The 27196-nt window shown below is 36.3% G+C and overlaps 1 protein-coding gene across 1 annotated transcript in view; it reads right to left on the bottom strand.

The window, feature by feature from the left end:
- Positions 1 to 27196, bottom strand: part of LOC129761067 (uncharacterized) — a 195381-nt gene that overhangs the window by 127293 nt on the left and 40892 nt on the right. The window contains exons 2-5 of the mRNA XM_055728700.1: positions 15869 to 16324; positions 15478 to 15810; positions 15183 to 15401; positions 14653 to 15048 (exon numbers count right to left, since the gene is read on the bottom strand). Coding sequence (XP_055584675.1) covers positions 14653 to 15048; positions 15183 to 15401; positions 15478 to 15810; positions 15869 to 16324 — 1404 coding nt within the window. The remainder of the gene's footprint in view (positions 1 to 14652; positions 15049 to 15182; positions 15402 to 15477; positions 15811 to 15868; positions 16325 to 27196) is intronic.

The following is a 27196-nucleotide window of genomic DNA, read 5'->3' as shown; positions in this document are numbered from 1 at the left end:
TATTTGGGAACGTGACATGTTCTAATGATTGTTTGAGACCCCTTCCATCTTCCAGCGGGGAGAGGGAAGAGGGGAGGGAGGAGTTTCATAAAATTTTTACTGCATAACTCAAAAACTATAACAGCAAATGGAACCAAATTTGGCATGAAACGATATTTGGGTACGAGAAATGCTTCTATGAATATTTGGTACCCCTTACTCCCTCAAAGAGGTGGATGGAAAGGGGAGGAGAGTTCTCCTTCACAATTTTCAGCATAACTGAAGAGCTGATCGAGCCAATTGAACCATATTTGACATGTGAGGGTATATAGATGCGAAACAAGTTTCTATTATAAATTGAAGCCCCACCTTTTTTCAGCGGAAAGATAATTTTGGCATCAAAAAGTATACAACTACAAAAAATACTTCATGAATATTAAGCTCTCCCCTCCATTCAATGGGGAGAACGGAAGAAGGGATGTTACTTCCTTTCAAGTTTATGTTTAAGTTGGGAATATAGGAAGGGAAGAGGAAAGCTTACATTTAACTTTTTTTTCAAAATCCGAGAAAAGGGCAAAAATTAACATGGAAAATCATTTTGGTATGATTCTATGATTATCTGACACACCATCCTTCTTTCTGTGAGTAGGTACATAGGAGGATAGAAGTGAGCTCAATACAATTTTGTTAGCATAAGTTCTCAATTTATGCTAACGAAGCCAACAAATGGAAGCAAATATGGCATGGAATGGTATTTGGTTACGAGATATATTTCTATGATTGTTATAGACCCTTATGCTTTACAGTGTAGAGAGGGGAAGACAGGAGGGGGCTCCATATAAAATTTGTTGTAAAGCTTAAAAACTTATCAACCAATGGAACTATATTTGATATAAGAGGATTTTTGGGAACGATAAAAAAATGGGTATGATTATTGAAGATCACGACCTCCATTCAGCAGGGGGTGAAAGGAAGGACAGGAGGGCTCTCTTATCAGTTTTTTTTTGCATAAATCTATAACATATCAAGCGAAATCAACCATATTTTATAAGTTAGATTCATTACATACAATTAATTTGAGACCCTCCTTTTTTAGAGCGGATTAAAGTTATCAGATCTTTAACACAAATTTATAGATCAAGATTCAGAATATAATTTTAAGTTATCATTGTTTTGCAATTCGCTGCAGCTCTCATTTATAGCGATTGCTTATGAATGATGTTATAATTAGATTTAAAATTATGCCAACAAAACAATAAAAATTTGAATAATATCTGAAAATATCATTTGATTTTGAAAGGTGTAGCAACGCACACCGGGTCAGCTAGTATGTATATAAAAATGAATGTTTGTCTGTCTGTCTGTTCCCTATAGACTCGGAAACTACTGAACCGATCATCGTGAAACTTGGCATCTGAGGGTTTTTGGGGCCGGAGATGGTTTCTGTAATAGTTACAAACCGCCCCGACTTAAGGAAGAGGGGGCTTCCATACAAAGTTTGTAGTTTTTCGAAACAAATTAAAGTCATGGCCTTCAATTTCCTGAGTTTTTTTTCCTTTGGGCCAGGGACGGGATAATGTCATAGTCATGAGCCAAAAACGGCGACTAGTGACCCATTCTTTTCCTCACATGTCGTTAGTTTAAGATTTTTTTAAATGAAAGCATGCTATGAATGATTATTTTGGTAAAGAAAGATTTTTCCATTCTGTCATTGATCATTGAAATCTCCAATATATCGGTCATGACATGATAGTTAAAATGGGTCATGAGAAATATCACCAATGTAATTTTTAGCAACTTTGTTAGCCAAGCAGATTTTTAAATGTTATACTACGGCAAATTCTAACTAACCATAGTGTGTGGTTGCACGTAGTGACACGAAGCCCCGAAGCTCTTCTCATACGTGACATATATTTACATCACGTGAATATGAATGGTATTTACATTCACATTATCGGAATATTTCTGTCATGACATGACCCATGACTGATCATATTTTCATGGGTATAGTGATCCAAAATAAATTTCACCGTCAACGTAAATGAATGAAAATTTTCATGCCTGCTTTGGGCGGTTTGTTTTTTGTCTCCATGGTCGAGCCAACGTCGTGAGAGGTAGTAACCATGGCATAGCATACTGATCAGTGGGAATATTTTGGCGCGTATTCCTCAACCAAGCATATTTTCAATGCAAGGGATGGCGATATGGAGCCTTGATGTGAAAAGTCATGGCATCCATTTTTAGAGATTTTCTTTTTTTTTTTGAGGGGTTTGTTTTTCGTCTCTATGGTCAAGCAAACGTCGTCGCAAGTGGATAGTAACCAAAGCATACGTTCATTGATCGCCTGTTTCTCAATCAAGTACCTATATTTCTTATGCACGTGGGGGCGATATGCAACCTAGATGTGTTTTTCTTGCTTAATTGTACACAGCACGTGTAAATAAATGACGCCTAGATGTGACACGGATTGGTATTTTATCAATCGAATTAAAACCAATTGAAAGATTTGCAAAAATACTTCCATATTTAGTTCGTGTTAATGTAGGTAGCATTTGTTGTCTAAAAAAAATAAATTTAGTTCTTATGCTAATGAAATAATGGTATGACACTTTGCGGACAATTGAAAAAAACACAGAAAGTAATAATCTACATTCAATTTTTTAATCCATTTCGCCTACAAGGTTATTTTTTAATCATATTGATAACAGAAATATGAATAAGATGTTTTCAACAGAGGTAGATCGGAAACATTTTGTTGAACATGTAAAAATGTACTAAACTGAAGTTTTACCAAGCGCCATTTAAATTTAAAGAAGATAAAAAAAAATCCGATCGGACACATGAACTGATCAAGAGCTTTTTCTTTTAATTAGATAAGATAGGACTGACGTGTGCATAAATGAAAGGTATCAGGGAAATAAACTGATTTTTGTTTACCAAAAGTGAGGGAATTCAATTTCCAATTTATTTTAAATAACTCTCAAAAAACATCGTACTTTTTGCTTACATACCAATTTAAGTACGTACTTAACATGAAAAATGTTTTTGTGTTACATGGCTGCATAAAAGAGACTTTTGATCCTCTTCTTTTTTGAAAAGTAAGACTTTAGAACTGATATTCAACTTCCCTTCTGTCAACATAAACGGTGGGGCAAGGGCAAACTTCGAACTTTCAAGAAATTCATCTTCAAAATGATTCAATATGTTGGAAAGACCAGGAGGTGTATTCCGAATGTTGAAGCGGAATACTGCAGATATTTCTGTATCAGAATCAGAATCAGAATCAGAATTCAAACTTCGAACTATTGAAACTAGAACTAATTAATATAGAGTGGTCAAGTGTATTGAAGAATGAAGGAAATGTTGATACAGCAGTAGAAACTTTTTATAACATAATGATTAATCTAATAAACAGTTATGTTCCTTCAAAATTTAAAAGACGGTCCTACAGCACTAAACACCCTGTCTGGTATAACAAGGATTTGAAAAACTTACAAAATAGGAAGCAAAAAGCTCATAAAGTCTACAGAAGTGATAGAAGTGTTACAAATCATCAAAATTATATAAATTTATGCAACCAGCTTAATTCATGTATAAAAAGTTCTTTTGAAAAATACAATCAGAAAATTGAAAAAGAAATTAAACAAAACCCAAAAGCGTTCTTTGGCTATACTAAAAAGCAGATGAAAAATTCAAACTTTCCTACTCAATTGACACTTGACGGAAGCATTGGAAATAATCCACTGGAAATTTCTAACTTATTTGCAACATTTTTTCAAGAAGTGTACACTTCTTCCACTGAGGCTGACCGAGATAGGGAATACTTTTCAGTCATTCCAGATTTAGCGTGTGACATTCAGGTCAATGAAATTGATTACAATAATGTTTCCGAAGGACTTAGAAAACTTGATGCTTCCAAAGGAGCAGGGCCTGATGGACTTCCCCCATGTTTCCTTAAAAACTTGGCGGCCGAATTGACAGAGCCTCTTCTGATTCTTTTTAATATGTCATTAAATTATGGAAAAGTACCCAAATTTTGGAAAAAAATCTTTTTTAATTCCGATTTTCAAGTCCGGAAAAAAATCAGATGTACGAAATTATAGAGGAATAGCTATTTTGTCTTGCATCCCAAAACTTTTTGAATCAATAATGAATGAAAAAAAATATCAACAAGTAAAAAATATTATAACGAGTAAACAACATGGTTTCTTCAAAGGACGCTCTACAGTATCAAATCTTCTCGAATTCGTTACATACGTTATCGATTCTATGAGCAAAGGCTTTCATGTTGAGGCTATTTATACCGACTTTAGCAAAGCCTTTGATCGCATTGACATACCCCTTTTAATCTTCAAATTAAAAAAAAATTGGCTTTCATCCAAATCTTCTCTCCTGATTACAATCATATTTAACTGATCGAACACAAATCGTTCGTTTCCAAAACGAATTATCCAAATCTGTAGCTGTGACCTCTGGTGTGCCTCAGGGGTCTCATTTAGGACCTCTCCTTTTCATACTGTTCGTTAACGACATTTCCTTTATTCTAAAACGGATTGAATACCTAATATACGCCGACGATATTAAACTATTTCTGAAAATAAAAACAACCGAAGATGTTGAAACATTTCAAAACGATATCAATGTTTTCTTTGAATGGTGCAACAAAAGTTTACTTCAATTGAATGTTAAAAAATGCAACTCTATATCATTTAGCAGAAAGCAAAGTTACCCCATCATTGAAACAAAATTAGGCAATCAACCAGTTCAAAAATGCAAAATTGTAAGGGATCTCGGCGTCATACTGGATTCAAAACTCACGTTTGTAGAACATCAGAACAATATCATCAATAAAGCAAATTGCATGCTAGGATTTGTAAAACGTTTCAGCAAACACTTTCAAGACCCATACACCATAAAATCACTTTATATATCCTATGTTCGTTCGATACTGGAGTATTGTAGCATCATATGGAATCCTTATTCAAATATTCACGAGTAACGTCTCGAATCAGTTCAAAAACCATTTTTGTTATATGCGCTACGTAAAATAAATTGGACCACTTTTCCTCTGCCATCGTATGAATCTCGTTGTAAGCTTATTGATATAGAACCTCTCAGTAAACGCAGAGAATTTTCCCAAATTGCATTTGTAAATGATGTTGTTACACAAAGAATAGACAGTCCTGAATTACTTTCAAAACTAAATTTTTACGCACCCTCCCGTCCATTAAGAAATAAACATTTGTTCTACATTAAACTTTACGACAAAGACTATGCAAAACATCAACCTATTAATCAAATGATGTACAAATACAATTTACAAAGTGAAATTATAGACGTAGCGATGAAAAAAACACAATTAAAAAAGGCATTCAAAAACAACTTCATAGAACAAGAAAATAGCTTACATTAGTTTTAAGTAGTTTTAAGTATTGTAGTCTACATAGTTTGACTTAATAAAATAAATAAAAAATTTCAACGAAATTTGATAAAACAAACAAACAGAAATACGTATTAAATCCATTTTAAAGCCTTTACTCTGACGCATCTGAAAATAAGCTATGCGTTTACACTTGCCCCAATATCAGGCTTGTAAGTGGTCACCATCGTTTAAATTTTTCCGGAGACAATCACCACACATCGTTCGTGACAATCGTGGAGAGCGCAATCGTTTGATCGGAGATTGTTCGACCAACACATCCAAACATACCCTGGCGCTGCAGAGTGGCGAATTTTTTTTTTTTCAACAGGAGGGAGTGAATAGAAAAGATTGCATTTGCTTATTGAGTCTGTAAGTTCTGCTGCGTGAAAGAGATAGGCGATGTCGTAAACTGTCGGGAATTGTGGTCGTTTGACCATCAGATTATCCCTCTCGTGTACCAAGACACGAAATTTCGTTCGACAATCACACAAAGAAGAATGAATGTCGTTTCGTTTGATGGTAGTCGACTGTTCGGCAAGTTTTCGGTCGCATTCGTTTGATGGCACGAACAATGAAACTGATTAAAGCAGGCTGTGCGACTGTCAGAGAAAATGTCGATGGTTTACAAGTCTGCCCAATATACGGGACAAATGTTCACTAAGAAATTTGTTTTTGCCAACGTTTTTAAATATTTGACTTTCAAAGAGAAAATAAAAAACGCTGAAAATTTATTTAGTGATGCAACTGATATTTTTTTTTAATATTTATATTTTTTCTTAAAAAAAATTATTAAAAAAAAAAAAACAAAAAATTTGCACTGTATAAAATCGAAGATTTTCGTACCATGTCAAGTGCTGTTTGGGAAAACTTCAAGCTGTAATGTTGCCATACGGCGAAACTTTTTTTAACATAATTTTGGCGCAAAAAGGATAGATATTCAAACTGCTTCTAAGGGCGAGAATTGTGAAAAAAAAACTGTTTGAAAATGGTTTTTAAAAATCCTTTTCATCGTTTTTTTTTTATTTCCAAAGCTTATTTTTTCAACTTCAAAAATACACCATCTAAAGCTTATCAGGAGCTGGAAATGCTCATAATACAGAATATTAGGAATATACTCAAAAAACTGTCCCGATTAACGCTTTTGATCGGTTTTCAAAATTTTATCTCCATAAAGTACAATATGCAATAAATTCTAATATGCGAATCTTTTTCTTTCAATAAGAAATTTATGTAAATGGAGCCGGGTAGATCAACCTACCTTCTTCAAGCAGTGGGGGACAAAATTGGAAAAGATAAGGGAGCTTCCATGTAAGTTTAAGATAAAGAGCTTTATTGCGTACGGATATTAGGCATAACTCAAAAATAGATGTGGCAAATGTGGCACTTTGGGAAAAAAAGGAGGAAAATATTGACATTATTTAAGTTATTATGAAGCTTTAAAAACAGAGTACAAATTTCAGATCTTGAAAAACAAATTTAGAGATCAAGTTTCAGTTAATAATATATACCAGGGGTGAGCAACGCGCGGCCCGCGGGCCGCATGCGGCCCTCGGGACATGTTTGTGCGGCCCGCGAAGCAAGTTTCAAATTATTATTTTTTTCTGTTTTTGTTAATTAGCAGTAACAACTAACCAAAAAAACCCAAAAAAAAAAACAAAAATTTCAGCTGCATTCGCCCCATAGTTATCCAGATTGTTGACTTTTTTGTAGGATTTAAGCTTTTCATTGAGTTCTTATGAAGGCATGGATGCAATATTATTTATTGGAAAAAAACGTAATCTTGGTTTAGTCTTTCAAGCAAAATTAAAATTGTATGAAAAAGTGAAATATTTTGGTTCTTGATTATTAACGGAAATAAGGAAAGTTTTATAATGAAGACTGGGTGAACGATTATAGATTTCTTATCGACTTGACTCAAAAATTCTTATTTCTCGACTACAATAATATCTGTAATTCTGTGATTCAACCAAAAAAGTTTGTAGCAACTACACAGGAGGGCTGCTTTTTTGGTGCCTATGATTCAATAACTGATTTTATAAGATTTTGATGTCCTGAATTCAAAACATTTAACAGTTATTGTCTATCACTTGCGTGTGGAAGTTTTTAAATTGATCAGTTTTAGGTGTAATCGATCTTTCATAAATGACAAACCAATAAACCTCCATAAAAATCAAAAGCTGACTTTCAATAATTTACTACCCTTCATTCAATCAAGGACTCCGGTATTACCCAGATATTCATGTATCCAAGATATAATGCTTTCAAAAATTGAATTCTACTTACAATTTATAGAACGAATATGAGACAGAATACTATGTAAATAAATAGAATAATTATAAATTATAGAAATTCAAAAAAAATTGATTCAACTTCTTCTCACATCACTAAATAAGGTCATTGAATATTGGATAATAAAATATAAATTCATTCAACAGCTTAGTTTTTTTTCTCGAGGGATTTTAAGCGTCTTTACAGCTTGTTCATCCCGAAGTTTGTCGAAGACTGCGAAAGGATTTGACTTACGGTTTTAAAAATATCAAAGATTTAATTTAGTTTAATTTTTCTATAAAACTTCGTCAACTTTCCTTTTTTTTCAGGATTGAAAAAAAAATACATAATGAAAACTTCCACAACTTTTTTCTCAGAATTCAAAATTACTCGCAGTCTCTCAGAAAGTTGAACATTGAGTAAATTAGTATTTGTATTTTAAAGTTTTGTCAAAAGAGTACGCAAATTAAATAACTAATTTTTTAACCTAGTTTTTAAAGTTATCTCGAAATCTAGTGCTGACAAAAAAATGATATTTGGACTCAGCAACTCCAAATAAGTAAAAATCAGTTTTGAGATTCCTTGCTCTTCGGGAAATGAGAATTTTGTTGTCTGGTGTAATGCTATTTTCAGAAATTTCATGGGCAAATCAAGCCAAACATTGATTAAATTAAATTGATTGAATTGAGTCATTTTACTTCAAAATAAGCAATCCACATTACCAAGATTTTCATAGTTCAGCCTTAGAAAGCCCATACCATAGGTAACTGAATTAAATTAAGAAAATTTATGAAATTTGTAAAAAATTTCTAGAATCAAAAATGTAAACTGTAACATTGACAAATCTGGTTTGAAATCTGTGAAATTATGAATTTTTCATGAATTTGGAACCAATTATAAAAAACCGTTGATAGGAAAAAGTAGGCTTTACGAAAAATGTTAAATAAATTGTAGAGAAAACTTTTTCGAAAATGGGCACAGAAAAAAATCGCTATGGTCAAGCTCCATGAAACTTTTCAATGGAAGTGATGACAAAAAATACCATCGCATCGGTTCGAACAAAAAACGGGTTTTTTTTTCAGAAAACAGTTCAAATCTTTTTACGAATCTTCGAAAGACTTTCGAAAATTTTCGTTTTTAACAAGTTTGTCGCCACGCTCATTTTGACAGTTTTACTAGCCAGCTCCAAAAATTTATTGGAGCGATGAAGTAAAGAGGAAAAACTCCAAAATTTTAAACGTGTTGCTAAACTGAGCGGGTAAAGCGTTTTTAATAAATGAAATGGAAGCAAATGATGTTTGCTTTTTAAAAAATTGAATCTTCGCTAAACATTTCAAATCTTTAAAAACATTCAAATTTTAGTGATTTTGGTTTTAGTGATGAAACTAAAAAATACGTTTAATTCTACCAATTATTATTAACTAAATTTTATTTTTAATGCGGCCCGCCGAAAGAATTTTATATTAAAAGTGGCCGTTGCTACAAAAGGTTGCTCACCCCTGATATATACCATCTTTGAATCGCAATTCGGAACTTCAGCTGCAGCTCTCATTTCAAAGTTGTTGGTTCTGACCTATGATGAGGTTTGATTTAAAAAAATGCTTACAAAAATCTAAATTTTAACAAATTACATTTATGTTTGGAAGGTGTAGCAAAGCACACCGGGTCAGCTAGTGTCATATAAATGTTAGAAAATTACTAATAGAAAATTATGAAGATTACGAAAACGGTAAAAAATATTTTAAATGATCTTAAAAACGTTTGATACGTCAAAATAAACTATTTTATTGATTTCAAAACTAAAAAATACTTTTGGCCAACTTTTTCTTCTACGTACCCCTGTGTGCGGTGTGCCATAGAGTGGAAGGCGGCTTGTTTTGGGGCTCAGTTTGAAGAGGAAAAGCAGAAAATATACGAAGCCGGGATTGTGAACGGATATGACTATGATTTTGTTCGAAAAATCCTTCGCAAACACGCCCGAAAAAAGCATAGAAGCGATACAACTACCTTCAGACCGGAAAAAGAAGAATCTTACAGAGTTAGTCTACCATTTCATCCGAAACTAACTAATGGTATAAGTAAGATTCTTCTACAACACGGATTAAAAACTGCGTACAAAAGTGGGAATACTTTGAAGGATCGGCTAGTTTCACTCAAAGATAGGATTCCAGAAGAGGAAAGATCTGGAATTTACGAAATTCCATGTAAGAGTTGTCCATCGATTTTCATCGGCCAAACCCGCCGTAAATTTAAAGTGCGGCTCAAAGAGCATAAGAATGCCGTTGAAAACAAAAGGATCAATGAATCGAGCGTGGCCGCCCACACAATAGAATTTGACCATTCCATTGACTGGGAAAAGGTCAAATTTAAAAAATGCTTACGCAAACCTGGACACCTTAACGCTTGGGAGTCTATGTTCATCAGCACGGCCGAGAAACCGTTGATGAACGAAGATGACCCGCCGATTATATCTCCACTTTTCAACCTGATCAACCAAAAGTTCGCATGATGCGACACCCTTTCGACGAATACATCAGCAGTGTAGGAAATTGGTTACGTTAATCGTCTTCAAGTAATCAGTCGGACATCGTCCTGTAGATGGGCAACATCGAGCCCGAAACCGGTCGACAAAAAGGTAATTTTAAACCCTTTTTCCGTTAAGTAAGAACGTTAAGTGTCGTGTCCTGTAATGCGTCGTGTGTTTTGTGTCTATAAGGTTAACACTTTGAGAGGTAAGCGGAGCTTTCAACAACCTTGAACGAAGTATACAGCGAACCCTCTGATATAGCTAACATACTTGCTGATCACTTCCAATTAATATCTTCTACCGAAAGTTACGACCCAGAATTTCAAAGAAGAAAACATGATGCTGAGCTCTGTCCACCTGTTTTGATGGGGGCGAAGAACTCTACTTCAATTTGCCTTTTACAATTAAGGAATTGTTCTGGGCACTCGATAGAGCCAAAGGTAAATCAGCAGGATTTGATACCGTCAACTATGTGATGTTACGTTACTAAACTGTGTTGGCAAGATAATGGAAAGAATGGTCAACCGCAGGCTGGTACATTTCCTACAACAAAACAGTCTCTTCAATAAAAGCCAATATGCCTTTATTAGTGGGAGAGGCACTGAATCGTACATTGCCGATTTGGAATCTATTTTAGAAAAACGAAGGAAAAACAACATTGAGAAATGGTGCTCCTAGATATATGCAAAGCATACGATAAAGTTTGGCGACTTCCCATCCTTAAAACTCTATCCTCTTGGGCGTGAAAGGGAATTTGGGAAAATATATAGAAAACTTTCTCACCAATAGAAACTTCACTGTAACTGTGAATGGAAAACTATCGGTTATGAAAACTCAGGAAAATGGTGTCCCACAGGGATCGGTGATTTCAGTCACATTATTTCTGATAGCAATGGAATCAAGCTTTGAAAGACTGTCCGCAATTGTCAAACTCCTCATTTACGCCGAAGACATCCTTCTTGCATCATGGGGAGATGATCACGAATCAATAAGAAAAAATCTTCAAGAAGCTATAAATCAAGTACATCAATGGGCATTTTCTACGGGCTTTTCTCTATCACCATCTAAATCACAACTTCTACATGTATGTAGAAAATACAAGCATAACAGTGTTCCAAGGCTAAACATTGCCGGAGCACAAATAGAAGAAGTCAACTTCGCCAAAATCTTGGGTGTAACAGTTGATCGCCGTCTTCGATTTACTTCTCATGCTAAAATTTGCCGTAAATCACTCGAATCAACCCAAAAACTATTCCAGATAATGGGCAATTGTCTAATCGGAAGAAACAGACGATCTCTGATGAAAATACATCAAAGCCTCACCATACCAAAAATGTTCTACGGGATTGGGTTGTTTAGTTTGGCAGGAGAACAATTCATTAAAAAACTTCGCGCTGCATATAATTCTATAATCCGCAGTTTGACTGGTGCATTCCGTACAAGCCCGATCAAATCAATTTATGCAGAATCTGGTATGCTACCCTTTGAATATTTGTATGTACAACAACTAGGCAAATAAAATCCACAACCATGCTATGGACCGATCGTGAGCAACGCCAGGAAACACGCGCCCTCTGTCGACTGCGAATAGGCCACACCAGGCTGACCCACTCGGGACTGTTTAGAGGAAGCAGAGAACTTTGTAGTACATGCAACGCAACGTTAACTGTTCAGCACATCCTACTAGAATAGAATGTCAGTTGTACAACTCAATCCGGGCAACATGTAATATCCAAGGAGGCATACGAGACGTTCTATCAAACAACCGACATCGTGAATCCAACCTAATTGATTATCTAAAACGAACAAAACTATTAAGACAATTGTAAAAAAATGTATTACAGAAATCAGATCCGAATGACCTTGAGAGGTTAAAAGGTCTCTAATAAATATTATTATTATTATTATCTAAAGATCCAACATATGATGTTGACAGCTCCTTACTAAGAAAATACTAAAAAGAACCGTTTCCGGCTTGTTAGATAGTTTTTCCTAAAGAAAACATTATCGGTACCGGTGAAAGTTCGTGTGGGCAGTAATAGGGGGGCCAATTGAACACCCCCAAGTTAAGTTAATTATTTTTTTAAACAACTAGTTTATTAAAGGCCTTTTACTTTTAAAAGATTCAATGTGCCGAGTGTATTCGTTTCACTAGGTTAGTAGGGAAAGTGGGCCGTAATAATCGCGGCGACTCAACTGTTAGAAATCTTTAAATAAAAGTTAATTATTTTGAAAAGCGTACATTTTTGCATTCCAATAATGCCACCTCGAATTCTAATGACCGCCCGCGCACCTTACCAGTCCCCTTATGTCGCCAAGAGAATCGGCGACAGCAACGGAGAAACAGCTGATACACGTGCACGTAAGTTAGGCCAATGACATAGTGAGTGCGATGCAATGCGATGCGGCGAATGCGATTCAATGCGGTGAACCACATTCGATGAAAATGTATGTGAATCGCTTAAACCTGATACTCAACGCGGCGAAGCAGATGCCAATTTTTTCCGTCGCTCGAGTTAGCATTGGCTGCGTCCGTAAATTCGAATCGCATCGCTCTCACTATGTTCAATGAGACCGATGTTATAGTGAGAGCGATGCGATGCGAATTTACGGAGCCAGCCAATGGGAACTCGAGCGGCGGAACAAATTGACATCTGCTTTGTCGCGTTTGTTATATACCGAGAATTGCGTTCGGCAATGTAATTAGCTTTCGAAACTAAAGCTCTCATACCTCACAAAGATGTTCGAAATATGTATAAAGAAAAGAAAAGGTTGAATAAAACCATTCGAGTATTTGCCGTCTAACCGGAGACATCCAAGTTACGCGTTATTCTTTTAAAACCTTAATATCCGAATTCCCTTATTACTTTCCTTTTTGTGGTAGAATAAAGTGGCGACGAGGATAAATCTCAGGGATTCAAACGGAAAATTATAACTTTTTCCAGCGTGAGTCACGTTTATTCTTCAGCTGGCTTGGGGCTTGATCCGAGTGCAACATAAATCTCGGGAGAGCGTGGGTTACCCACAGGGCTGTGTGTGGCCCACTAGTGTGGCTTTTCGCAGGTGACACTACAGGTAGCAATCGCATCACAAGAGTGAGTATTCATTTTGAAGTTTTTTTCCTTTTTGGACCTCTGCGTGGATTCGCATAGTTTCCTTGCAGTTTCCTTGAATGGCGGCTCCCAGTATGATTGGAACGATCGACCACTATCATGTGGGCAGATCGTTTCAAAATTATGTGGAGCGATTTGAAATATTATTGAATATGAATTGAATTGAATTGAATAATGTGTCTGAAGGATCAAGAAAATCGTGGTTCATCTCATTAAGTGGCGATTTTGTTTACGATGAGATTGAACTGCTTTTTCCCAATGAGGAAGTTTCTAATCTGCAATATAAGGATATTATATCTAAACTTAAAGCTCGTTTTGACAAAACGCAATTCTCGGTATATAACAGCGTTGAGTATGTCAGGTTTAAGCGATTCACATACATTTTCATCAATTGTGGTCCACCGCATTCAATCCCATTTGCCGGTTCGCATAGCATACGATACGATGCGATGCGGTGAATACGGTAAATCACATTTGATGAAAATGTTTTTTTTCGTTTTGGGGGGTTTTTGGCAGATGAAAATGTATGTGAATCGCTTAAACCTGACATACTCAACGCGGCGAAGCAGATGTCAATTTGTTCCGCCGCTCGAGTTCGCATAGGCTGCATCCGTAAATTTCCCGCCAATTCGCATCGCATCGCACTCACTATGTCATCGGCCTTAGGTCTATTTTTCAATGAAATTGGAGCGAATATATGCCATAAGAAAATTATGTGTCTTTCATTCGTGGCGTGATTTAGTATGTGTGGAGCACATCTTCCTTTATAAGTTGCACCTCCACTGCAAAAAAGGAAAACCTTACAAGCGCAAAAGCTTCCGAGTGTTGGGGCAATTTCATTCGTTACAAGATAAGAAGTCAAAGTGAAAGATATTCTTGAAGACTAACAAATGATGTAAAAAATTTAGGTTTGTTTTCGACCGGGAATGATATATAGTAATTTTATTTTGGCTTTTTCGGTCTTGGATTAGATCAAACAACGATGATTTTTTAAATACCCAACGTTTCGACCAGTTTTGTCGAAACGTCGGGTATTTCAAAAACCATCGTTGCTTGATCTACATCCAAGACCGAAAACGCCAAAATAAGATTTTTTTTTTTTAAATTTACAACTAGTTTATTAAAGGCCTTTTACTTTTACAAAGTTTTAATGTGCCGAGTGTATTCGATTCTTTAGATTAGTAGGAAATGGAGCCGTAATAGTCGCGGCGTCTCAACTGTTAGAAATCTTAAAATAAGGGAAAGGAGGGGGTTTATAGGGGGATATCCTTCGAGAGCAGTTTTCCATTAGGGGCCAAAATAAAATGTAACCAATAGGATATAGGCGATGGACAAGCACTTACCTATAGTGAGTCTAACCAATCGTACGGAGGTTTCCGGGTTGAAGTAGGTGTCCTTACGTCCGGGAAACACGTGAAGGCATCGATTTTGGAAGTGCTTCCCATTGAAGGCTTTGATGGCATCGTTTGCTTGTTCTCGGCGAGCGTAGTAGATTAAGGCGGCCATCACCATTGATGTTTGGCTTGTTTTGTACGCCGGAATATTTGGTGAGAAAATAAATTTAATGTGACCACCAACGCTGGAAAAGTAGTCACGGATGTCACGTTTATCGGCGGTAAACGGTAAATTAGCAACATAAATCGGCCAAAGCTTTGCCAATGGCAAAGGTGGTGGACGCATTTTGGATTCTTCGCCATCTTCCAGTAACTTCTTAACGTGTGATGGCTTAAGATCAATAACTGGAAGGATAAAATAAATAAATGAATTCACTCGAAGTTTTCTTTTTTTTTTTTTTTGCCAGGAATTTACCACTAGGTGGCATTCTTCCCTAACATTCACTCGAAGTATATAATAAACATGTTTATATGCTTACTTAAAGGACCATTGAACCGTTTTACACCAATATTCCGGTCTTCAGTTTCACTGCTGCTTGGTTTGGGAACTGGCAGTGATTTGCACTGTAACGCCCTTTCAGCCGAACCGGGATTCATGAAACAAATGATCGCATGCTCATCTGCACACTTGCGTCGACTAACAAACTCAATTTCGCCAAACTGTTCAAATTGTGTGTACACTGTTTCTTCAGAAATCGCTATGAATGAAAACAGAAATTTTTACAGCTATACGTAACCGTTGCGATACGTAATTCATGTGCTTCAGATACCTACATTTATCCAATCCTGTTAGATAAACACTGGAGTCATAGTTGGGGATGAGGGCAGCAGTAATATGGAGAGCATGAATACGTTTACCCTCAAATACTTGCTGATTGAGTGTCAGCGCAGCATTACGAGCAGTTTCTTCATCCTCATAGAACAGCTGTGCGACTGAGCCGTGGCTGTTACTGATGACCTTTACTTCCGACAGCGTTCCGGTGCCTTCAATAGCTTTCTTGAGTTGATCCTCATTTGATACCCAATTTTCGGGTAAATTAATTAAGGAAACTCGATTAAGATTTCGATAGAAAAGCTTAGCCGCACGCCAGATTTCAATATGATGATCTGAAAAGGTTTACTTATATAATTTCATTCAATATAGCAACTGTTTGATATTTTATACTCTGGTCATGTCCGGTGACATCAAAAACCGTTACTTCCTCTGTGTTCAGCTCCTTGATGGCATTTTCTTTAGCTTCCTGGGACTTGCAGGAAATATACGCCAAAGGATGGAAAACCAACACACCGGTTATTTCGGTAACCTTTTCATACTTATCGTACACTTGCTCTTCGGTTGTTTCGTCATCCACTAAGGTAACGAAGACGTTTTTCTTGATATTCCAAATGGCGATGTACTCGATATGCATACGAAGACGACGACCACGGAACATTGACCCATCTCTAGCCCGCAGAGCTTTGGTAGCTGTATCCTTATCCTGAAACAGCAGCAGGGCAATCGTGTACTTCAAATAGTGGAAAACTTCCACACTCTCGACAATAAACTCCTTAAAATGGTCACGTAGTTCCCTTTCGGTCACATCAGAGGGCAGATTACCGACATTCAACTTCTTTCCATTATCTAGAATAAGAATAAAAAAAAATGAATACTTTACTCAATGTTTATGTTCGTGAGGATGGCTGCCACGCCATTGATCATGTTGTGTGGACGTGGTAAAAGGTTTGATCGATCGACTGGCTTTTCGGATCCGGACCCTAAGTAGATTACCTGGTGTTCCAATTCGAGGAATTCGAGACATCTTGACCAACTTTGACTTTGAATATTGGGAGAGCGCTGGTGTGGTCTATTGGGTAGGGGCAAGTCTGGTAGTCCAGGCGTACTGGGTTCGATTCCCGGTATCGGCAAGAAAACTTTCGGGTTCGAATCCCATAAGTTGCCGACAGGTAAGATGTGTTTAATTGTAACTAAATGTGCTAAATATTTCAGAGGAAATGCATCTTGGGATAATCCGAAGAGACTATCGCAAGCGGAGTGGATTGCCAACCATTGTAGGTCTCTGAGGGCTGGATGCCTTCCCTCGACGAACGATCGGCCGTGGCAGCCCTAGAAGCAATTCGAAGGCCAAGCCACACAGACATAGGCTGGACCTTGTAACCGTTCGTTACAATCCATTAAAGTGTCTTCGACACATAACCTAATTTTTTTTTCTACAACCCTGATTGAGAAATGTCAACAAACACCGCACAGTGGTCCAAAAGGGCCCGAAATGAAACTTTATTCCTGGCGCTTTTGTCTACACGCTAACTTTTGGCTACCCCTTAACGAATACTTTTGACCCGTTATTCGATAAGACTGGGAGAACTCCTTTTTCGGGATAAAGCCGTTGTACCCTTTAAGGGGTACTCCCCTTCATAACGCTTGTAGCGGATGAAAATTACCCCTTATTTGAAACGCTTGCGATTGGTAGAGGTTCGAGTATTTACTAAAAGGAATTTTGCTCGCTAGAAAGAAATAGAACCAACAAAATAATTTTTATTTTGGTTTATTGGAATGCTAAAAATTAGAATCTATTAAAACTATCACATTTTACGACACTTTTTTTTTAATTTTTTCATGTTGATATTTTTTACGGGAATGGTACTGAGATTCGTTGGTTGTCCGCTTATTTCTTTGGGAAAATCCTAAAACAAAATCGAACTTCAGATTATGAAAATTAAACAAAAATACATAACTTACCAGCTTTTTCTTATCCACAGCTGAATCCTTTGTGTCGTCGAAATCCATCTGGTGCACCACGAAATTATCTAAATGAAAACCAGTTCTGATTAATATAAGAAGTTTAATATTGTGAGAGAGAATTGAAATTATTATAAGAACCCCAATTGTACCACTTGAATTACACTCCTCTCACTACGAAATACACTAATAAAAACAGTTGTACTTTGAAGCCTGAAGCTAATAGAAGCGTTTTACTTCCATCCGTCTGACCTCACTAAATAGTTAAAGCTATCGGATATAGCATACTGGCGACGAGGATTTGAACGGTTAGAAACGCGAATATTAAAATGCCAAATAACTCGGAAAATGACGGTCGTAGCGATGTCAAGCCATCGGTGGTGGCAGAGAATCGAGTGAAGGGAAAATTCCCGGTGTTTGTTCCAGGCCTTAATGTTAACTCCTATCTACAAACCGTTGAGATATATTTTGCTCTGAACAGAACACCTGAAGACGAAAAGGCTCTGGAATTCATAACCAGCGTCGGTCAGGAAACCGCCGATCGAATAATCGGCAGTTTCAAACCGGCGAAAATAGTTATGAAAACATACGGTGATATAGTGGCTAAATTCAAGCAATTGCACGAAGTTAAGAAAAACGTGTTCGCGGAACGTTACAAAGTGATAACACGTAAGCAAGAAGAAGGGGAATCGCTTGATGACTATGCGATCGAGCTACAGAACATTATTGAACACTGCGGTGTGAGTACGGAGACCGAGGCAACCTTGGTGCAAACGGTATTTGTGGCGGGAATTAGAAACGACAGAACGCGCGAAGCCATGATCAAAGAGAGCAGTGTGGAATTGGATCTTTCCCAACTGTTGGAGAAAGCGAAAACGATCGAGGTGGCGGCTGCGGAGGCGCGGAAAATGGCCCGAGCTGAGGTAGACAACGTCAACTACATGGGGCCAAGCCGAGCTTTCGTGACCCGAACAGGAAGCTTTTTACGACCGAGTAAGTTGAGAGCTGGTAACTCACAAGGCGACGTCAGCAGGTACCGTGAACGAGACGGAGAGGGCAACACAAGCCAATTGGTGTGCTACAATTGCTACGGAAAGGGGCACATTTCTTACTCGTGTCCATTCCCGAAGGCGAAAAAACCAAGGAACAACAAACCTCCCAAGGGGCGAGGGGGCAGAAAGCGGTTTTTCCAAGAGAGGATAAATCAGTTGACTGCTGCTATGGAAGAGCTTCGATCAAATTTAGAGGACGAGGAGTCGTCTGAAGAAATGTCGGCAGATGATGCAAATGTAGAGGTTGATGACAATTTGATCAACAATGTTTTGATAGGTGAGTCGAAAAGCGATACAACCCCAGTATTTGTAGAATTAAATGTAAACAATCAAAATCTGTTGATGGAGTGTGATACGGGTGCATGTGCATCAATTTGCTCTTTACAAACATTCAAAGAAAAGTTCAAAAACTGTAGAATGAGAAAGTTAACTAAAAATTTTTATGTTATATCAGGCGGAAAAGTTTCGGTTTTAGGAAAAATTCAAGTTGCTGCAAAAATTAGGAATAAAACTTTTCAATTACCTCTTGTAATTATAGATTCTTCAAAACCATTCACTACTCTTTTAGGTAGAGATTGGTTAAACGTAATTTGGCCACACTGGCGGAACATTTTCTCTCTCAACAAAGTTGAACACTTAAACTCTAAAGAATTTTGGATCAAGAGCACAGTTGGTAAACTTAAAAAAAAGTATTCTAGAGCTTTCGATGACGATCTTTCTCAGCCCATCAAAGATATTGTGGTGGATATTCAAATGAGCGAGAACGCGGTGCCTATAGTACACAAACCGTATACAGTCGCATACAAGCATAGGGAGAAGGTTGAGAACCATTTGAAAGCTTTAGTAAGTAAGGGAATACTAGAGAAAACAGAGTACACAGATTGGGCGTCGCCCATAGTAGTAGTGGTTAAACCTGACAAATCAGACATACGAATATGTATGGATGGTTCGAAGACAATCAATCCTTATATCAAAACACATCATTACCCCTTACCAACCATAGAAGATCTCATTACCAATAAAAGCAAAGCTAAATCTTTCGCCGTGATTGATTTGAGAGGAGCTTACCAGCAATTAATAGTCTCAGAGCGCACAAAAAAGCTATTAGCTATCAACACCCATATGGGAGTTTACACCTACAAGCGATTACCTTTCGGTGTGAAACCTGCAGCTAGTCTTTTTCAATCCGCGATAGATAAAATATTAACCGGAGTTTCCAATGCACAAAGCTACATTGATGATATTCTAATTTGGGCAGAGTCCGATGTGGAGCTTTTGAAGAAGATCGAAATCGTTCTAGAAAGGCTTGTTCGATATAACGTTAAAGTCAATGCCGAGAAATGTCAGTGGTTCGTTCCTAAAGTGAGATATTTAGGTCACATCTTATCGGAGGCAGGTGTGTCGCCAAATCCGGAGAAAGTGAGGGCAATTAGGGCCGTGCCAGTGCCAACTTGCCAAAAACAGCTAAAGGCGTTTCTCGGAATGATAACGTTCTATATGAAATTCATTCCAAAACTCAATGTTGTTTTAGCTCCTTTGCATAATTTGCTATGCAAAGACAAAATTTGGAATTGGGACACCAATTGCCAAAAAGCATTCGAGAAAAGTAAAGAAGCTATTTGCAGTGCCAAAATACTTACCCATTTCGATCCATCAAAACCTATAATCGTGACGTGCGATGCCAGCGATGAAGGAATTTCGGGAGTTTTAAGTCATCTTATAGATGGCAAAGAATTTCCGGTTTTCTTTACATCGCGTAGGCTTACAAAAGCGGAAAAAAGTTATCCAATTTTGCATAGGGAAGCTCTGGCTATAGTTTTTTCTATGGAAAAATTCTATAAATATGTACTAGGTCAAAAAGTCTCTATTTTTACTGATCATAAACCACTTATCGGCGTTTTCTGCAACAAGAAAGGAGGACCAATGGTAATCGCGAATAGGTTACAAAGATATTTTATCAGATTATCCATTTTTGATTATAACATAATTTATAAACCAGGATCAGAAAATTTTGTCGCTGACTGTCTGTCAAGGCTCCCATTAGATCAAGAGTTAAGCGAAAAAGATTTGGATGAGAACATGCGTAGTTCAATGAACAACATTAACTACTTAATAAGTGAAAATACTTCAAAAATTAATACAAATCTAATAAGCGAAAAGACATCCCAAGATCCTTTACTTTCTTTGGTTAAACAGTACACTCTAAACGGGTGGCCCAGTCATGTAACAGGTAAATTACTAAAAAACTACTTTGGAAAAAGACATGAACTGGATTTAGAAGCAGGTTGTCTCCTTTTTGGCGAACGCATAGTTATTCCGACAACTCTGAAACCACCCGCTCTTCAACTTTTGCATGCAAACCATCGCGGATCCTTAAAAATGAAACAGCTTTCTCGCCTATATCTTTATTGGGAAGGAATGGGATCGGATATCGAAAATTATGTTTCCAACTGTTCTAAGTGCCAAATTCTCAATATCGATAGAAGTTCTAAAATCTACGGAAACTGGCCAGAAACAAAAAAACCATTCGAAAGAGTTCATATTGACTTTTTCCACAAATATAACAGAAACTTTTTAATTTTAATAGATGCTTTTTCGCGGTGAATCGAAATTAAAAGAATGTCAGTAACTACCGCAGAACACGTCGCGCAAGCACTCGACGATATATTTTCAACTTTTGGTTTTGCAAATATCATCGTTAGCGACAATGGGCCGCCATTTAACAGTCAACAATTTAAAAACTTTTGTAAAGCTCGAAACGTTTATCATATAACTTCTCCTCCTTACCACCCAGCGAGTAACGGACTCGCAGAAAGAGCTGTTCAAACAACGAAACAAGTTCTAGATAAATTAATGACTGAAACCGAAAATATTTCCTCTTTTCAGATAGACAATAGAATTCGAAGTTTTCTGCACGAACATCATCAAACTCCAACTACAGAAGATCAAATAATTCCAAATAACAAAATTTTTGCATTTCTTCCTCGAACAATTCTATCAGGACTAAATCCTAAAAAGTTTAATTTGTTGAGCGAAAAGGTTAAATATGATGATACTAAAAAACAGTTCAAAAAGAATGAAAAAGTGATTTATACGCACAAAATTAATGGGAAAACATTCAGCATTGAAGCCGAAATCATTAAAAGAAACTCAAAAATGACGTATCTCATACAGTTCGAAGGATCAACCAAAAAAGCTCATGTAAACCAATTAAAAAAAATTTGTAATAACCCTTTTATCCTCAAAAATGCAAATGATGCTTCTTTTGTTAAGCATGGCGATAAAAATGAAACAGATGAAAGTATTACTACACCAAGAAACAAAATTGAAAGCGATGTAGCAGATGTAGAACCTCTAACACTTAGGCGGTCAAACAGAACAACCGGAAAAAAGCATGACAACTTGAACCTCGAATTATTATTTAAAAAAGCATCAACTAGATAATAAGGAAACTAGTATATAAGCTATATTTTTTTTTATCATACAATCTTAAAGGGGAAGATGTGAGAGAGAATTGAAATTATTATAAGAACCCCAATTGTACCACTTGAATTACACTCCTCTCACTACGAAATACACTAATAAAAACAGTTGTACTTTGAAGCCTGAAGCTAATAGAAGCGTTTTACTTCCATCCGTCTGACCTCACTAAATAGTTAAAGCTATCGGATATAGCAAATATGAAATAAAAACCTTACCGAAATTTCTCTCCATAATCACATCGACGGACAAAGAAAAGTATCAACCAGTTGAAACTTCGCAAGTTTCAAAATGACCCTTTTTAAGCGGACTTTCCATTTCCGAAATAAGGGGTAATATTGATCCGATAAAAAGACCCGTTATTTGACAGATCATGGGGGTTCTCAATAACGGGTCATTTTTACGCCTTTAAGGGGTAGCCAAAAGTTAGCGTGTATAAGATTACTTCTTCTTCTTCTTCTTCTATTTGAGCTGCTTCACGGCGCAGACTCCAGATACCCAGACTGACCACTGAAGGCTGATTTTGGCGCTTGTTCCGCAGCGCTATCTACGGGTTATCGTGAAACTAACGGCCACATACACAAACGGAAAAATCTTACACAAAAATAACTTATTTTGTGTGCATATTGAAACGCCCTTGATATATCACACACACATTTGCATTGTGCTGTTTGTTTTCTTTACATCTAGCGATGAACACGGTCGTTTTTGGTCACCTACTTTTGATAGAAAAAAGAACCATTTATGAATTAGAGCGCATAACCAAATGTGGTTAGAATTCAACTATAAACGTTCTTCCATCTTAACGAAACGTTTGAATTTCTTTCGAAATATATGATGAATTGGTGGTTTGACATTAGGAAACTCACTTGAAACGATGTGTAAAGAAATTCATAACTCAATATCGATCAATTAAAATAAATTCAATTAACACTTGCAATATTGCACGACGCTTTGTTTGATGTTTGAGTTCATCAGTAAACTTTTAGGAGTTTCCATCATTTACGACTAAAACGATGATTTTTCAGCGATTTAAGTTGGATGAGTATTGATGATTGTCCGCTACACTTCCTTATTTCGTCGAGGTTGAAAAATAATCATTTTCTGAAATCTCCGATGTGGTGAAAAATCACACATTCTCGATACACAAGAAGAACTGCGGAAATAAAAAGCTGCCTTGGCTGCCTAACAATTGCTTTATTTGTGAAGATCACTTTCATCTGCAAGATTTCGTTAACCCCCGGAACCTCCGTCAAGAGTAAATTCAAGTATCCCAAAAAATATTGTAACGACACAAAAAAAAATCCAATGATTGTATATTGCAAATAAATAAAACAAAAGTAAAGGTGATATTTACAAAATTTGAAAAGCAATGTGTAGTTTACAGAAAAAACTAATGAAAAACGCAACTACGAAATATATTATCAAGTCACCATCTACAACGAAAAATCGCTCTCAGATTTTTATTCACTTTTTTCTCGAATAAATCCTGAAACTTTCCTTTCGATGAAAAACTTAGTCACATTCGAGAAATGTCTGGTTTTCGAAATATCGAACTAATTTTGGATATTAAATGAGCCCTTTTACCGCCCACTGGACGAAGCAGTTTTTGAAACAATATTTGGACTCCGAGATGATGCATCTTGTAAACATTTTCCCGCAAATTTAGTACAATTTTAAAAAAGTGCGTTGCTTGAAATAAGATGAATATTGACAAACAATCTCAACCATCCGAGTCTGTTTAAAGAGAACAGCTCAGCTTTTCCTGATCTGTTGTTCAGTTATTTTTCTTTTTAGTTAAATTTCGAACCATTTTTCATTTTTGAATATCGCATGTGTAATTGGTTTTATCAATGGGTATAAAAAAATGATCGTGAATTCGTCACATCAAAATCAAAACATTAAATGAATTCACTCACACAGCCATACGATATTTGACATTCCATGCTACGACAAGAAAATAAAAATGACCTTCGTTTGCATCAAGATAGTAATGTTCTTTTACCATTCAAAATTCGTTTTGGTGATGTGGAAAAGCATTGAATTCGATAAATAAGTTTAGTTACAGCGAAATTATTGCCATTTGTTGGGTAGCGGTTATGGGACCTTTTTTCAAAATTATAGTATTTTGAAGAATGGATTCATTTTGTAAACTAATTACTTTCAGTCTGTGGTTTTAACAAAACTGTGAATCAATTAAATGTTCCAAATTCAGTGGATATTTGCCCTTGTTTTACAACAATTTTTTTTCAGAATTAAAGATTTTCAAGTTGACATTCCTCACGCACACTTGCTCTCGTGTGCGGATTTAGATGGGAAAAATAGTCAAAAAAAAGTTCGCTTTTAAGTTAATTTTCCCCAAGTCCAGAATTATGCCAAAAAGGCCATTACTGTTGTTTTTGACATTTCTCACGCATACTTGTTGGGTGTGTACAAATAAGCAGGATACAAAAACCGGGCGCCAAACAAGGTCGTTTTTAAAATTATTTTCCCATAAATTTATATTTTTTAGTAAAACATTCAGTATTCTATCACGAGCACTTCCAGCGGCAAATAGAATTAGAAAGCTTATCAATACATTCTTCACATTTATTATTCTGTTTTTAATTTTTTTTTTCTGAAAATTGTCTAAACAAGTTCTAATCAATCCAACGATAATGTCAATAAGTTATTTCACTCCTCAAATCTATCTATAGGTATGAGCCAAAAAACAGTTAAGATAAATTGGAATTCAAGTTTTTCAAGAAGTTATATGTTAGTTGATTTTTTTTGTCATAGTAAATTATAAATCAACCGTTCGGATTAGGACGACCAATTCAGAATTCGATTAGTTATTTATTATGTACATTATAATTGTTATACCGTCACTCTGCCGGATAAATTTCGAAATAAAAACTTTATACTAAAAATTGCCTCTCAACTAAGGACCGGCATAATCAAGCTGTAGTGAATAATGGATTAATATAATATTTACGAAAAAAAATAAATTAAATATTCCATGGATGAATATGGAATGAATTTGTATTTTTTCATCTAAATCTTTTTTTTTTTTAGGTTTTATTTTTGACACTTTACCAGCATTATGGCATTCGTGTCTATTCATCTAAAACAATCAACAATCATTGTTTGAACAACATTCATCTCTTATTATGATACAGAAAAAAAGAGTAAACAATTTAACATTGAAGACAAACACCAAAATGAAAATATTTTAGATAGAATTCCAAATACTAATAGGTGATTCAATCAAGACAGTTCTCATTTGGCTTGCAAATTATCAAGTGTATTTTTTTTTCTTGATGAGGCACAATGGTTTCACGATGCCCCGTCAGATGGCGTATGATTCTGGGCGATTTGTAGTTGTATGGGCTCAACCGCCACTGATCAGTCTGGGTATCTGGTGTCTGCGTTCACGGGCAGCTCGGGTTAAGGGCCAGTGACTTTGACTATATGCCCTGTTTTTGGTTCCGAATTGATTATAAATCAGTTTTGATTTTGCTAGTGAATTTGGCTACTTCTTCGTAGTGCGTTAGGTTTTTTTCTTTAAATAGTTCCTTCAAATTCGTGTACTTGCCGTCGAAATCGTATAGTAATCTCGTTGAGGCAAAGCGTGGACATACTTCAGAACATTTACTAGAAAGATTGTTTCCCATAACGTTAAAGTATCAAAAATAGTCACAGCCTACTACGATAAAAATAAAAACACTAACTTTTTTGTTTGAGGAGATAGAGACAAAATTTGTTCTAGGTCGACTCAGCGGTTTTGAACTGACTAGACGTGTGTTGCCAATTTTAGAAGATTTAAGCTGTGACTGTGCTATTTATTACTAGAATTAACCAATTTTGATCCGTACTATCTTTTGTTCGTCATCATATTTATAAGCGTGCTGTTAAAAAATATATTGTATTGAGTGGTATGAACATAAACAAAGCTGCCCCCGTGGGGGCAGCGGCTACAGGTGAAAATGTTAACCTCAAACCAAAGCATATCCCAGACGACCAAGAGATGGTAGATAATTCCAACAAACCAAATGAACAACCAGAGCAAGTAAGTCGAAACAAACCAGAACGAAAGAGAATATACCAAAGTGTCGTAGCCACCATTTATTTTATTTTTTTTTTTTAATATAATTCGCTTGTGCGAAAACGCGTCTTCCGTTGCCAAAACTCGTTGATAAACTGATTTTAAAACTCCCGATTTCTTTTTCCCAAAACCTTCCAAACGAAATCCTCACGTTATGTGCTGCCATCTAACTACTCAGTATACAAACATCTAAACTGAAATAACTTCATACTTTACTTCAGTTTTTCCTTTCGACAAGTTTCTTCAAACCCGTTCAGTGTACCAGAGGTACTAGAATAATAAACGAAACGTCAAACCAAGAACCATCATCCGAAAGATCTCCGATCAAAACAAAAGAATCATTAACGAAAGTGGATCAATTCCTTGATTTTCTTCGAACAAGGTAAATTGTTTGTTTTGTTGGTTTATTTCTATTTTTATCATTCCAGGCTCATACTTCCACACAAAGATTTAGTTATTGTGACGACGATAGTAGACCTTACAGAGTAATCATAGAAAATACTGACTTAGACAACAGAAAATACGTCAATAGATTACAAATAGGAATACTACTAAACCAAATAGGATTTGACAAATGTATCGACGATATTAAAAAGACCGGACGCAACAAAGCTACTGTATATGTTGGAAACATAAAGGATGCCAACAGACTAGCTGACTGCCAAAGTTTACATCTAAAAGGTTATAAAGCTTACATTCCTAAAAAATTCGTCACCGTAACGGGAGTTCTTCGTGATATTCCAATAGAATTGGAAATAAATGAAATTTTTGAGAACGTGATAAGTGATGTCAAAGTGGAATCTGTGTTTAGAATGACAAAGAAATTCAACGAAGAAAGAATCAAAACCAACAGAGTAGGTATAGTGTTCAGGAGCAATGTATTGCCAAGGTTTGTACGTATGTTTTCTGTGATTAATCGAGTCGAACCATTTATACCACGTCCCGTTATCTGTTTTAAATGTCTTAGGTACAACCATATGTCTAAAAACTGTAAGGGTTCCGTACTAAGATGTAAGAATTGCACTGCCGAAACAACAGAAGACCACGAGCCTTGCTCAAGGAAATCATATTGCTTCCATTGTAAACAAGAGGGCCACATTACGACGGACAGGAATTGTCCACGTAGGAAAAAGGAGTCGG

Source organism: Uranotaenia lowii, chromosome 1 (assembly GCF_029784155.1).
Source record: "Uranotaenia lowii strain MFRU-FL chromosome 1, ASM2978415v1, whole genome shotgun sequence".
Taxonomy (NCBI): Eukaryota; Metazoa; Arthropoda; class Insecta; order Diptera; family Culicidae; genus Uranotaenia; species Uranotaenia lowii.
The sequence above is the reverse complement of the archived record's forward strand: the minus strand, read 5'-3'. Positions and strand labels throughout refer to the sequence as shown.